Source organism: Denticeps clupeoides, chromosome 13 (assembly GCF_900700375.1).
Source record: "Denticeps clupeoides chromosome 13, fDenClu1.1, whole genome shotgun sequence".
Lineage (NCBI taxonomy): Eukaryota > Metazoa > Chordata > Actinopteri > Clupeiformes > Denticipitidae > Denticeps > Denticeps clupeoides.
Genome location: NC_041719.1, coordinates 18,289,918 through 18,302,951, shown reverse-complemented (window position 1 = coordinate 18,302,951; position 13,034 = coordinate 18,289,918). Strand labels below are relative to the sequence as shown.

At 44.8% G+C, this 13,034-nt stretch overlaps 1 protein-coding gene across 23 annotated transcripts in view; it reads right to left on the bottom strand.

The window, feature by feature from the left end:
- Positions 1-13,034, bottom strand: part of ptprfa (protein tyrosine phosphatase receptor type Fa) — a 176,959-nt gene that overhangs the window by 62,965 nt on the left and 100,960 nt on the right. For 12 of the 23 annotated variants that reach the window (XM_028999941.1, XM_028999942.1, XM_028999934.1 and 9 more), the window contains exons 5-6: positions 4,423-4,611; positions 1,559-1,576 (exon numbers count right to left, since the gene is read on the bottom strand). In XM_028999941.1, coding sequence (XP_028855774.1) covers positions 1,559-1,576; positions 4,423-4,611 — 207 coding nt within the window. The remainder of the gene's footprint in view (positions 1-1,558; positions 1,577-4,422; positions 4,612-13,034) is intronic. The other 11 variants (XM_028999955.1, XM_028999938.1, XM_028999940.1 and 8 more) reach the window with 1 other exon arrangement.

Below are 13,034 nucleotides of genomic sequence, written 5' to 3'. Positions count from 1 at the left end.
TGAGGAGTGGAAGCACACTGATTTCAAACAAAAGAGTTGCGACATATTTCAGAAGTATTCCTGAAATGCATTATGGGATGAGTGCCGGTACAACAAAATCCAAACAGAGAAATGAAGAAACCATGAGTGTATGGCAACACTGGTGACAAGCTTCCATCACCCTCCTGTCATTAGTCATCGATGAGTGCTGTGCTGAACCTGGCTTGTGGACACACACACAAACAAATGTGTGTACATGCATTTATCCATATATACAAATTCTCTCTGTCACTCACACCCACGGACATGAGGACACACATTGTCATGGATGTATACACTCACAATCACTCATACACACAAACACTCATACACGCTTTTACACATGCCCCCATCCACATATACCAGTTATCTGACACACACACACACACTCATACAAATATGTACACATGTACTTATCTCTTTGTACAAGCTCTTTCTGTCTCACACACACCCACTGGACACGTTATTACACTAACAATCATTCACACGCGGACAAAAACAAACACACATATATAAAATCCTATACCCGTGCCCTCATCCAATACGTCGTGTCCCCACACACAAACACACTACTTTAAAGACATAGACTATTGTGGATGTATTCACAAACAGACACACACAGAAACAGTCTTGACCGTTGAGAACAACATTCCTTTTTTTCCTTCATGAAATATTTCCCCCAAGTTGCTCACACAAGAAGTGTGTGTCAGGGTGAAAATGAGAGACGTCTGCTATCCTCCATTTCAGGGTGTTACCTACAGTCCCCACAGGCCTTCACTGGAGCTTACTTTAGGTCAATCCTTACATGGGTTCTGAAGCGAGAAGTAGTTGTTATTGGCAGAGCTAAATCTGTCTTTGTGTTTATTATATTTATATTTTGTGTTTATTTTATTTATATACCTTCCACCATCTACCTCCCCAGCTCTAGAGCATCTCTTTCTCACTTGTGATCAGCACTATGAACTGTGAAGGATAATGGTGATGTTAAATCTGGCATGCACTTGCTCTTCATTCATCTCCACTGGCATTTCAATGCAAAGCAGTAATCAGGGTCTGCCACCAGGTCCGAATTCTGTAAGTCTTTCATGGAGAGGAGAAGCTGGCAGAAACCCAGACTGACCTTGATTCCATTCCCACACTTCTCTGCAGCATCAGACAGGGGTCACCACAGATCCTGCCTTACATTGTGCCTTCAACTACAGACCGTATTGCAGTGTCAGTCACAAGCTGAAAATGCTGGAGTTGCTTTACACTATTCATTTTCTCCTAATACATCCGCACCTAGAAGTGTGATTAAATTGTAATTTTCTTGATTATGAATTATTAGTAGTTGTTTGTGGTTCGTGTTTTGGAAGCCGTTTAATGAGACAGACTTGCGGAAGGTCATGCACTGAGGCGCATAGAGTGACTGGGTCGTGGAGAAAAGAGTGAGAGAAAAGTGAGGGTGGAAAAAAAAAAAACAGGGATGGGGACACCGAGGTGAGTGGCAGAGGGAGGGGGGATGGTATAACTGGACAGTTCCCGGTTTCAGCATTCTTACCTCTGATTGGTGTACCACCTGGTGAGGTAATTTGAATGCAAATAAGATCGAAGAGAAGAGTTAATAGAGAGAAAGAGAAGGGCAGAGAGAGAGAAAACAGAACACAGAGAAAGAGGAATTGTGCGGTGAGAGACAGTCCCTGGGCACCTCGGATCAAACAGTGACAAACATGTGTAATGTAATAAGAAATAGACCCTGTGAAAAACAAGGTCGCATTTTCTGGCAAAGGGACAAGCAGAGCCGCCATGAGCTCTATTAACAGGTATCTCTAGCCGAGAGTTGAGGAGCTTCTACTGTCATCTGGTTGTCATCTGGTGATAACATTGCTGCCGCATTTTACTTACACTCGGCTAGTTTTATACGGTACCCATTAGGGCGTTACTTCTGGGTAAGTGTGCATCAGACCTGTCTCAGCTGAAGGCCAAGAAACTTCTGGGAAAAAAATAATCTGGCATTCCTAGTTAGACTACTGTCCTTTCAGGTCTGCGGTGGCCCTCCGCATTCAAACTAAGCCTGGCCCTTTAAATTTACCCAGAGCTGTGCTGGTAAAAAGCGAGTTCATGCCACGCCTCTGATGCAACACACGGAAACCTATGCCAAGCAACGGCACATTGTTGTTGTCCCCTTCAAGCAAATCAACTGAAAAGTACTTCTGTGCTGCACCAAACTGTGGTGAAAGTCCTATTGCTGCGGTCTTATACGGCATCAGCAGCATTTTCGAGTGATCCAGGTAGACATAAGTGAATGCACCTTCTCACTCTACAAAAATTGGTCTTTTTCGCCAGTGTGTGACACGTGAAAAAATGTGCCGCATCAGATACAGTGTCACAGGAGTAAACGTCAGTTTGGCACAGTGTGGGACCTGCGGTTCTGTTAGTACTGGGGGAGTTTCGGGCAAATCGTGCTGGCTGTTGGTTACTATGCAGATGCAGAAGATCTCCATAATAATCCAACCAGTCAGCAGTGAGAGAACAGGGACGTAGATACGGGAGAGGGTTGAGATTTGGGGAGAAGCCTGCGTAAGCTGTGTGGCCCGAGGACGAAGGACATCAGCAGCTTTACGAAGGGCTTCATGTGTACTGAGACCACCCAGAAAGCCTGTCACCGTCCACAACACCAGAGAGTGACAGCACCAGACTCGGCATTAGGCTCTTCTGTGGAAGTGTAACAGAGGTTAAAGGAACAAAAGAATTTGTGTCCAAATCTGACCAGATCTATCATCATACATTCATCTAGCCGTAATGTTTAACATGGTGAATAACCTAATATTAACAGAAGTGTATTTTTTGTACCTCAACATTGTTTTAAGGACAATACATCTATCTGATACAGAATGCATGTTTGTGTTTGCAAGTCCTTTATATAAGAGGCTGCTCATGGCTGTGGTGAAAGTGCAGGTAACACACTTGTTCACTAAAGGAATGATGGCTGTGAACGTCAGTTCTGTACCTCTTGGCCTGCTGATGTACTGTAGAGTGCAGAGTTTGCTGGGCTGTGTTTACCAGACAGGAGAAGGATTAGGCTTTCGCTTAGAGACACTAATCCGCTTCTCCCCAACTCCCACCTTGCTATCAGATCCTGGGGCAAGTAGTTTTCTGTTTGCTTCTCATGTGGCCAGCATTGTAAACAGTGGTCTGATCGATGGTGGGGACGAAATCCTTCATTTGACAGGCCCGGCTGTAATTACTGGGAGACAATGACTTGGGGGGGAGGGATTAAGCTGCATTTGATGTGCAGGCCATCAACTTTCATATTTGTGCTGTGTGGTGAGCAAAGGTCATAAATTGAAAAATGGACCTATTACAATTTCTTGATGGAACAGAGGCACCTCACTCCGCTTGCTAATTTGAGAGCAAATCTAATCTTTGGAAAAATAATAGATTATATCAAAACAAATAAATTACACAAATGTCTGGAGGTAATGTGGCAGTGGGCTAAATCCTGGTTTATGCTTGCCGTGATAGGCCAACTGTGAATATGCTTACTGTTATTTGACTACAGGTACACCAAGGGGTGAGACAGGGCACGGACCTAATTGAAACCAATTGCCGTGCTGTCAAGTTAATAATGCATGGCATATCTGCCTCCACCCCCGGCCTCAGATGTTGCCAGAGGAAAGAAGAAAAAAGAAAAGGCTCTAGCGATAGCTTCAAAGCCCCAGATGCCTTGAAGGTGGCTTCGTGGCATTTCTCTGTTGTGAGAGGAAATTGGAGGCAGAATGTGAGGGCGCCACACAACAAAAGATAAAAATACATGTCTAGCTCGCTCTTTTAAAAAAAATGGTAGTTTGCTGTGATAATGTTTGGCCTGGAGTAATACTGATAAGTTATTGTTTCTGAGTCACTATATGAAAGCGGATTGATAGGATGCAAGATAGGCTGCCTTGCCGCGACCGCGGTTGCTCCGAGAGGGTCTCTACTTGAGAACTGTTCTACTTGGACACACTTTCCCTCCTCATCCTCTAACGAGTCGAGCTTGGTATAGCTTGTTGCTTCATTAAAATTAATCACTGCCTGAACCTGTGAGACACCGGGGGCACTTTAAACGTTCCCACACAAAACTGACTCAGGCAGCGGAGTTAAAAAAATATGCATATTCTCTGACATATGAAATAATTACAGACTTTTTTTTGTTGTGGAAAGTGGAAAACATTTGCAGAGTCTATGTGCAACACATCAAATCCCCCTGCCACAGGCGTCTTCCAAGCCAGTCCAAATGAACATATGGTCATACTCTCATTTATGCACTTTTTATACTGACAGTACACTGAGACCATTTGGACACTTAACATTCTAGAGTAAGCCGTCTGTTGGTTTTTAGGTGTGGGATAAAGAGAGAGAGTGAAGATGGAACCTGTTCTCTACCTGAGCGTAGCTGCTTGATGCGGCCGTTGCTGCTGTTGATGTCAACAGGCAGGAAGTCCTTAAACCAGAAGATCTCTGGGTCAGGGTTGCCACTGGCTGCGCACAGCATGGTGGCCGTGCGTGTCTTCTCTACCACCTTCAGCTGAGGACCCATGTCGATGGTGGGAAAGCCGTGAGGGATCTGGTCCTCTGCAAAACACGTACAGAGAGAGCAGGTGAGGGTCAGGGAAGGACAGGGTAGGACAGGACAGATCCAGCACAGAATAAGACATCAGACAACCAATGGTGAAAAAAAAAGAAGAGAAAAGTCTGCTGTACTGCAATCTGACTGTTCGACTTCAGAAGTCAGAGCCTGAAAAAGGAGGTGTTCCCCCTTTAACGGTGTGAAATCCACTCATAATGTAAATATCGTCGTGCCGGGCCATGACTAATCCGGCTGTGGTATTTCTCGTCATGGATCCTTTTCAAGGGAGAGGGCAAAAGACACAATTCTCTCCCACAGCACAGAAACCAGATTAAAAAAAAAAAGTTGCTCACCCGCTCAGATGATCTGAGAGGCTAAGTGCAGTCAAATGCCAGCCCTACCAATTTAAGAATGAAACAGAATTCAATTTCCTTGATTTGCATTGTGATAGAATTAATGCGGAGCAGAAAAGATTGCAGGTGCGTCTAAGGACACATCTAAAGAAAAGACATCTGAGGCCAAGTTGGAAGCAAAGTGGACTGAAGTATTTGGGAAACGTTTTTCATAACTCCTGACTTGTGGTAATCATGTAGTTTTAGCAGAAAAAACCTTCCTTCATATGCTGCCTAATGAGGCAGTGCTGAAATAAAGTGTTAAATCCTAGTGCCAAAACAATGGACCATTTTGGAAATATCCAGTTTTGATGACTTCCTCCAGAATTCAACATGGGTAAATCTGATTTCAGGTTCCGATCTTTAAATTTGATGCATCTTTTTGTCTACAGTGGGATCGCTGTGGGTTGTGCTACACAGGATGCACTGAGTGAGCTGGAAACTCCTCTAATGATCAGCATCATACCCACTTCCCAGGGTGGGAGATTCTAATTGAGAACGGGACAATTGAAAACCCTCTTCAGCGTTGATGCCTGGATCTGACTAAGTGTTGAAAGCCGCTCCCATAAACTGACATCAGGGTGGAACAGGCTGTTTGCCACCTGAGAGGGAGAGCATTTTATGCCATTGTTGAAAGGAGAGAGCAACAATGTGCTCACTCTTTTTTTTGTGCTAATTGTCATGACAGTCAGATGCTGTAACGGTATCCAGTGGGAATGCATCCATCTCTCCATACACCGTTCTAACACACCCGTGTGTGTGTGTGTGTGTGCGGGGGGGATTGGGAGTCATGGAAATGGAAGAACGGAATGAAACATGCGATAATTGGGCAGCCAACACAATTTCAACTGCAGAGGTACTGTGGGACACTTTTTTTTTGAGTCACAATGAGCCACACGCTCATTGATCCCGAGTGCTAAATATGAATTAGAAGCAAGCCAGATTTAAACAAGATATCAGATGAAAATCCCCCCAAAAACCTTGAAGTTTAAGCAACATTATGAAGGAGCAGAGAAAGAAGTGAAAAAAGCCGGTTTCCCCCCACAATTCAGAAACTGGGCCTGCATAGCCTATTTGCAGTGAAGCGGCTAAGTGTCACTCTCCCGGGAGGCTTTCAAAGGCAGCCTGAAGGATTCCTTCTGCGGGTCTTTGTTGACTGTGATGGGTGCAGAAAACATGTCATATCTCTGCTTTCAGAAAGAGTGAGAGAACAAAACAATGAAGAAAAAAAAAACCTGGGCAAAAAAATAAAAGGGGCAGACGGAGAAACAGTCAGGTCCACCTGAAATCCTACACCCTCCGTCGGGTTTAAGCTGACACGATGACGCCTAACGACCACAAAGATCGCATTTACGCTGTTACTTCAAATGTTCCCGGCCGCGACCCGGAGAAGCGATGTTTTCTTCTTCTGCTTGCTTGACATTGGATATGGATGTCAAAAACAGGCTTCAAGGGAAAATGGTTGGTTTGTATGACAGACACATTCCTGTGTATTTTGTTGGAGGGAATTATTGTTCTCCAAGGAAGAACAAAGCACGTGGTGGAAGAACAAAAGAATAAAAAAATAAAAACAGTACACCTCAAGCGGTCCCCCACAGTGGAATTTCTTCAGTTGGGGATCACGGTCCTCACCTACGTACATAATCCGCGCACACAATGAGTCCGGGCATTGTTGCCGGGCTAACGGCCTGTCACTCACGGGGAATGAGTGTCGGAAAATTACGGTGTGCTGACACGTTCCCGTCTGTCTTCCCTTGTCACTATGCCTGCTGCAGCTCGCGGGAGTCCACTGATTAAGCAACTGGTGATGTAAACATACATGCATGCATACACACACACACACACACACACACTCACACAGGCAGACGGACCTGGGCAGAACCGCATAGGAGCCATCCCACCATTCCTGCAACGACCAGCACAGATACAGCATTCTCTTTATTCCTGTAATTCTTAACTTTTTTTACTTTAACATAATCACATACAAATGGTGTGACCTTCTATTTTGTTCCATTTCAGGCAATCGTATAAAAAAAACAAAAAAAAAACGTTTAAGTCACGAGTAAATGAGTAAATAATGAGAACCAGCACACTGGACATCTAAAAATCAATAGTATCTACTGTTTAGATGCAACATGACTGAACAACTTCTGTCAGCCACTGTTTTACCACTATTATGATGAACACAATCTCATTTAAATATTTAATTTTCAATTCAATGCTTGACACCCGCTTCACATGTACCTGAGGCTACCTGCTCTGTGCATGCATGCAAACAGTGTTGTTTCGTTAACGGCACTGTGTGTTTTCTATAACCGGCATCCGGTGGACCGCGCCTGTTCCGCCACATTTCTGTTCAGCTCTTTTTGCAATGTTTATGGCACCTGCAGCAGACCAGCGGCGTATGCCGCATTTATGCCCCCCAACAGATCAGATGCTTTCTCTCCTCTCATGGATTACTCATATGTGGCCAGTGGTGGGTGCCAATTCCCACCACGGTTGTAACTGATACACACATTCCATTACAGTGACGTAAAGCACGCCCTCCTTCAGCTCAATGGATGTACATTTACCATAAATCAATAGGGGCCATGTGACATTGTTCCAGTATGTTCTACCGTTGTTTTGCAATGCTCCAGGCCGTGATTTGCAAGGACGGAGTAGTTCTCAGCATTAGCAGATTGTTGTGCAATGCGATGCTCGCGGCATGCGCTGGTGCTATTGTTCCGCGGACAGGCTCTGCAATGAGGTTTTTGGCTCAGGCCAAGTGGTGCATTCCTGGTGTAATTTAGAAGAGAAACATAATCAGGGAGGGCATAGAGGGAGAGGGAGGCAGCGAGAGAAGGTGGGAGGGTATTTTGGGCATGCCAGTTGAGATGATGGTGGCACATAGAACCTACTGGCGATGACGGTAGCTCTTGGGAGTTCCCTTTCATGCCGAGTCAAGGGTTAGGAAGCTTGGCGCAGGAGGAAATTAATGCATCCCAATGTCAGAGGTGTCTTTCTGGTGCTTCCAGCCGCAGGACTTCACAAGGCTGGTAGCCTTGCAGCTGTGACCCAAACAGGCAAGTCGGGCGGACGCTGGGGTCGTAAATCTTGAAAATTGCTCCCATTGCAGGAGCCTGCGCAGAGTCTAGCTTTTTATGGTCAGAATAATCTGTGTGTTCATATTGGGACGTGGGCCAAAGACGAGCGACAGACAAGGAATTCCCCTGGTTGTGTAAGAACGTGTGTGGCAGGCATGGGGGGGGGATGGATACACACACACACACAAACACACATACACACATGGATTAACACATCTCAATTTTCCATACCATGTGGGATTGACAGGTCAGCCTCAGGAATTCAGGTGGATATCAGTTACCACAAATTTTCCCAAGGATGGGTTTACAGTGTCTGCGACGGGTAATCCAACTGGAGTATTATAGAGAGTGCAGAATTCTCACAATTCTAGTGGATATTAAAGCAGCACGATACTGGGAACAAATACTAATAACAATATCACAACATGTTAATGGCATATGCATGCATTTAATTTAATTTTCTTACAGCCAAAGAGCATCAATTTAAATGAATTCTCTGAACGGAAGGGTAAGTGGACGAAGCATCTGATTGCTTTTAAATAAAGTGTTGGACATAATGATCATTTTAGTTAGCATTAGACTGTATATCCCGATTCCAGGAATTTTAAGAAATAAGAATAAGATTTAGAATAATAATTTAGAACTGTATTATAAGTTAATTATAAGTTAAGAAATTGTATTTTACACTGAAATACCAAATCTTTGCTCATTTAGTTTTTGGTAAAAAAAAAAAAAAAAAAAAATGAGGGATAACATTACAGCCCCCTGACTATTTCAGGCTTTACGATGTGCTACTATTACTGAATTTTGATGACTGTGTGCAGACCATGTTTTGTATTCCCCACACCAGCACTTTCTGCATACCAGTTTACAAAAAGATAAATATGTCATTGGATGGCACATGTTCTTCTCAGTCAGGCTGAAATTCTGTTCCTGACTCTGTCAAGAGAGTCAAGGTTTTCCACTGGCTTCAAATGCAGCCAACCTGGCTTTCCCCAACGGTAACCGCTACTTTAATTAATGCCAAATCCATGAAATGAACCTGGGAGACTCTAAAATAAAAAGAGGACACCTTTCTCTCCTGTGACATTTCCAGCTTCTCTCTCTTTCCTCTACACACACACACACACACACACACACACACACACACACACACACACACACACACACACACACACACACACACACAGTCAGTACTTTAAACAAGGAGACGGCAAAAATCCCCAGAGGGACTTGCATGCCCTTAATCAGATCTTCCTTTGTTGGCAAATTAAAAGATTCGTACTGAGTCTGTGTCAGAGGAGAGCTGGCTGAAGTGTCTGTGTGTGTGTGTGGTGTGTAGTGGAGGTGATGGGTATTAAAATGAGACAGGAAGTTGCTTAAAAAAACAAGACAGGAGCATGGCAAATAGAATTGGTAAGGAAATTGAGGAAGGTACCAATTCTACCAATTAAGGCCGGGGTAGTACAGCAAATGAGAAGCCACTCCCTCATCAGAGGCCGAGATAAAGATGTGGGCAGACAGAAGGGAGACACCCAGACCCCAAGGCTGTCATCTAGCAGCCTATGGCCTTTATTACTTGCAGTATCTTAACACAAAATGAACATGGGGTTCTTGCTCTGAAATCCGAGCCGGGAGATAATTGGTTAAAATATTAGGCCTACTCCTGATTTATATATTCATCGCACTGGTGGCTAAAAGTTGCTGCTGCTTACACGTTATTCACAATATCCCTATATGTTGCTCATTATGTTTATAGCTAATAGACTTCGTGCCAGAAATCTGGGTGGGCCCAGATTTTATTTTTAAAAACATTTGTAATTTTACATTGTAATGACAAAACTAAATCTTAAACAAATATAACCCACTGTTACCCAGTCTAACAGAACAATATTGAGATGTGAAAAAGCAAAAAAAGATTTGCTTCATCCTTTCCATTTTGGGGCCTTTTTATGGTATATGTACGATTTTATAGATAAGTATAGGATTTGGCCAGGAACACTGTATTAAAGGTGTGAAGAGTGTGATGACCCTGACATCTCATGGTAATTGATGGTTTGAGCTGAGCGAAAAGAAGAAGAGCAAAAGAAGAAGAAAAAAGACACCTGCACAGACAACAGCACAATGGCATATTGGGCAGAAGCCTATTTTTATTTTAGAGTATTGACGGTTGTTAGTGCGCCGCTACTGCGTAATCTTCCCTGGCGGGGCCGGCGCGGAGTGAAGCCGTGGCGTGATCTGTCACACAGCCTGTCACAGCGTAATTGGGGAGGGAGGACGGGAGGATGTGTCTCGGTACACTAACAAACGCCACGGCAACAGCTCCACGCAGACACAGTGATGGTGGTGGGAAACACGGCTGCCACGCCCCGTTCTGCCCAGCCTCCCTCGGCGACATGGAATTGCCTTCCCGCCACTGCAGCCGAGCTTCCGACCTTCACTTGTTTTCATCAAGGATAATTAGTGGAATATATTTGCATTGATAATTTCATTCTCTCTCTCTCTCTCTCTCTCTTTTCTTTTCTGCCCTGTCTCTCTCTTTCTGTCTCTCCCTTACATACACACACACACACACACACACAGAGCATCACAGTTCCTAATAAGCCTTTAATAGCTGCTGTTTGAACTGAACTCTTTGAAGACTGCTCCCTGGAGGTTTACATAAGGCAGCAGAGTTTACTCATAGGCTGGCGCTTTAACACTTTACAGCCAATACCAGTTCAGCGTCCTGTCCCTGGCAGCTGGAATCTGGGCTACAGGTATTCCAGAGCTGCGGTTCTCCAGAGGAACAGGTCAGTCAGGGCGTCCCAATTACATGTACAGGCGTGCACGTATACCAAACATACTACAGATACAGACTCAAATGAGTTCACTACAGAGGACTGAAGGAGGCTGGAAGCACCGAGACGAGTACGAGTACAAGCAATACGAGTAAAACAAAAAAAAGAATCCCAATGTCATACTGCAAAGAAAAGATTTTGTGGGATAAATAAGTCCTTGTTATTAAAAGAACAATTCTGACAGCTTTAATTGCTTCTTTATCGGGATTCGGGGTCCCTGTGGGCCTCAGTGTATGTGTGTTTGTGCACCAGGCCTGTCTGGCTGGAGATAAACAGCAGGCTCAGATAGAAGATAGCTGCAGCTGGAATCTGTGTGTTGCAGATGTCCGTGACAGACGGTGGCTTTCTGTGATGTGACCTCAGAAGACGAGGAGGCGCCCCACTCTGCGACCGAGAACCGATCGACAGAGAGGCCTAAAGAAATGCTTTAAAACAACGAAAGCTAGCATCGTGTCCAACATGAAGGGTGTCCCTCCTCCCGCTTCACACATGGACATAAAGTTTCCTTTCATCTACATTCCAATAACTACCAAATGGTTCTTTCTTTTTTATCCTATTTAAGCAAATCCTTTGCTCTTACACTAGCGATCCCACGATTACACCCATGATTAACGCATAATGATGCAACTAGGGCCAGTTTGGAAATAGTGCCCTATATCACACTATCTTCTAATCTTTGCCTATCCAAGTGCTTATTCCCGTCTTTCATTCTTAACAGCACTCGTGAGTTGCAGCTTGCTAGCGAAAGACAAATATCAAGGCAGCTTCCATTGTTGATTTATTAGACAAGAAAGGAAATGAAAAACAATTGCATTATTTCTGCAAGCGATAAATTACAATATACCCAACCCAGCCAATCTCATTAGGACAAAACCGAAGGGTGTATGAAATAGCCAGGCATAAAACGGCTATTTATTTGTTAAGTATTCATCTCCTGTTCCACATCAAGGCAGAAGGCTTTTATGCAGCTCCCCATTGCAGAATTTCCAAGAAATGCTACACGCACAACCATGCAGCTAATGCATGTTATGCAAGACAAGGTAATAGCTGTATTATAAAATCAAGCCTTTAACTTTACACCCCATTTCAGTCCCCACACGGCGTGTTTAGGAAAGCAGCACATTGTGTATTCTCGTGCCGCCCCGCAATTCCAAAGCAACGTTCCAGAACCGGCGCTCAGGCAGCCGCGCGGCCGGATTTGCGAGTGGAAGGCGAGGGAGGGCAAGCTGTAATTGGCACAGTTTCTTTTTAAGGCAAGGCAGGAATTCTGCTCTTTAGAGCGCATTATGCGCCTCGTGCGGCTAGCATCCATCATCCCCCGGCCATGCGCTGCTGACACTTTTAACAGGACATCTCCTTTAATTCTGTCCAGGTACCGCTGCGCTCGACGGCCCTTCACGTACAACTCAGTTTACGGTTGGGGGCCTTCACATCTGGCCAGAGCGCGAGGACGAGGGGCAGAAACAAACCCACGCTTCTCGTTCTCTGTGGAAGCTCTGGTGTCTTTAATTGATTGAGTGTGTGTGTGTGTGTGTGTGTGTGTGTGTTCCAGCCTCCTGCCTGCTCTAATCACCAGGGAGAGGGGACCATGGGAGAGCCAATAGGGCGTCGTGGACCAAAGTCCCGTCTCCAAACCCCACAAACTCTCCCCACAGCCCCACACACAGAAACAGCTGAGCAAAAGGTTGTTGAGCAACACATGGTGACGCCTCGTATCAGTTTACCGAGTGTTTTACCGCGGCTAAATATTTTGATGAGGCCAGGCTGCAGGTCCGTGTGACAGGACGCCGCGCGGCCCTTCATCAGCAGGCCAGCAGCCCTCGCAAACGGAGATCCGCGTCCTCTGGCACATTTAACACGACAAATACTTGGCGAGATCATAAATCCACGGCTGGGTGAGAGACAGAATTTGTGTGTGTGTGTTTGTTGAATCTGCCCCACAGCAGATGTGGGTGTGACTGTCTGTGTGTCTTAGTGATTGCGTAACTTGCGTTTCTTTATGTGTGTGTGTACACACATTTCTGTGTGTAACTTTAAAGTGAAGTGATTGTCACATGTGATACACAGTGCACATAGTGAAATTTGTCCTGTGCATTTTTCCCATCATCCT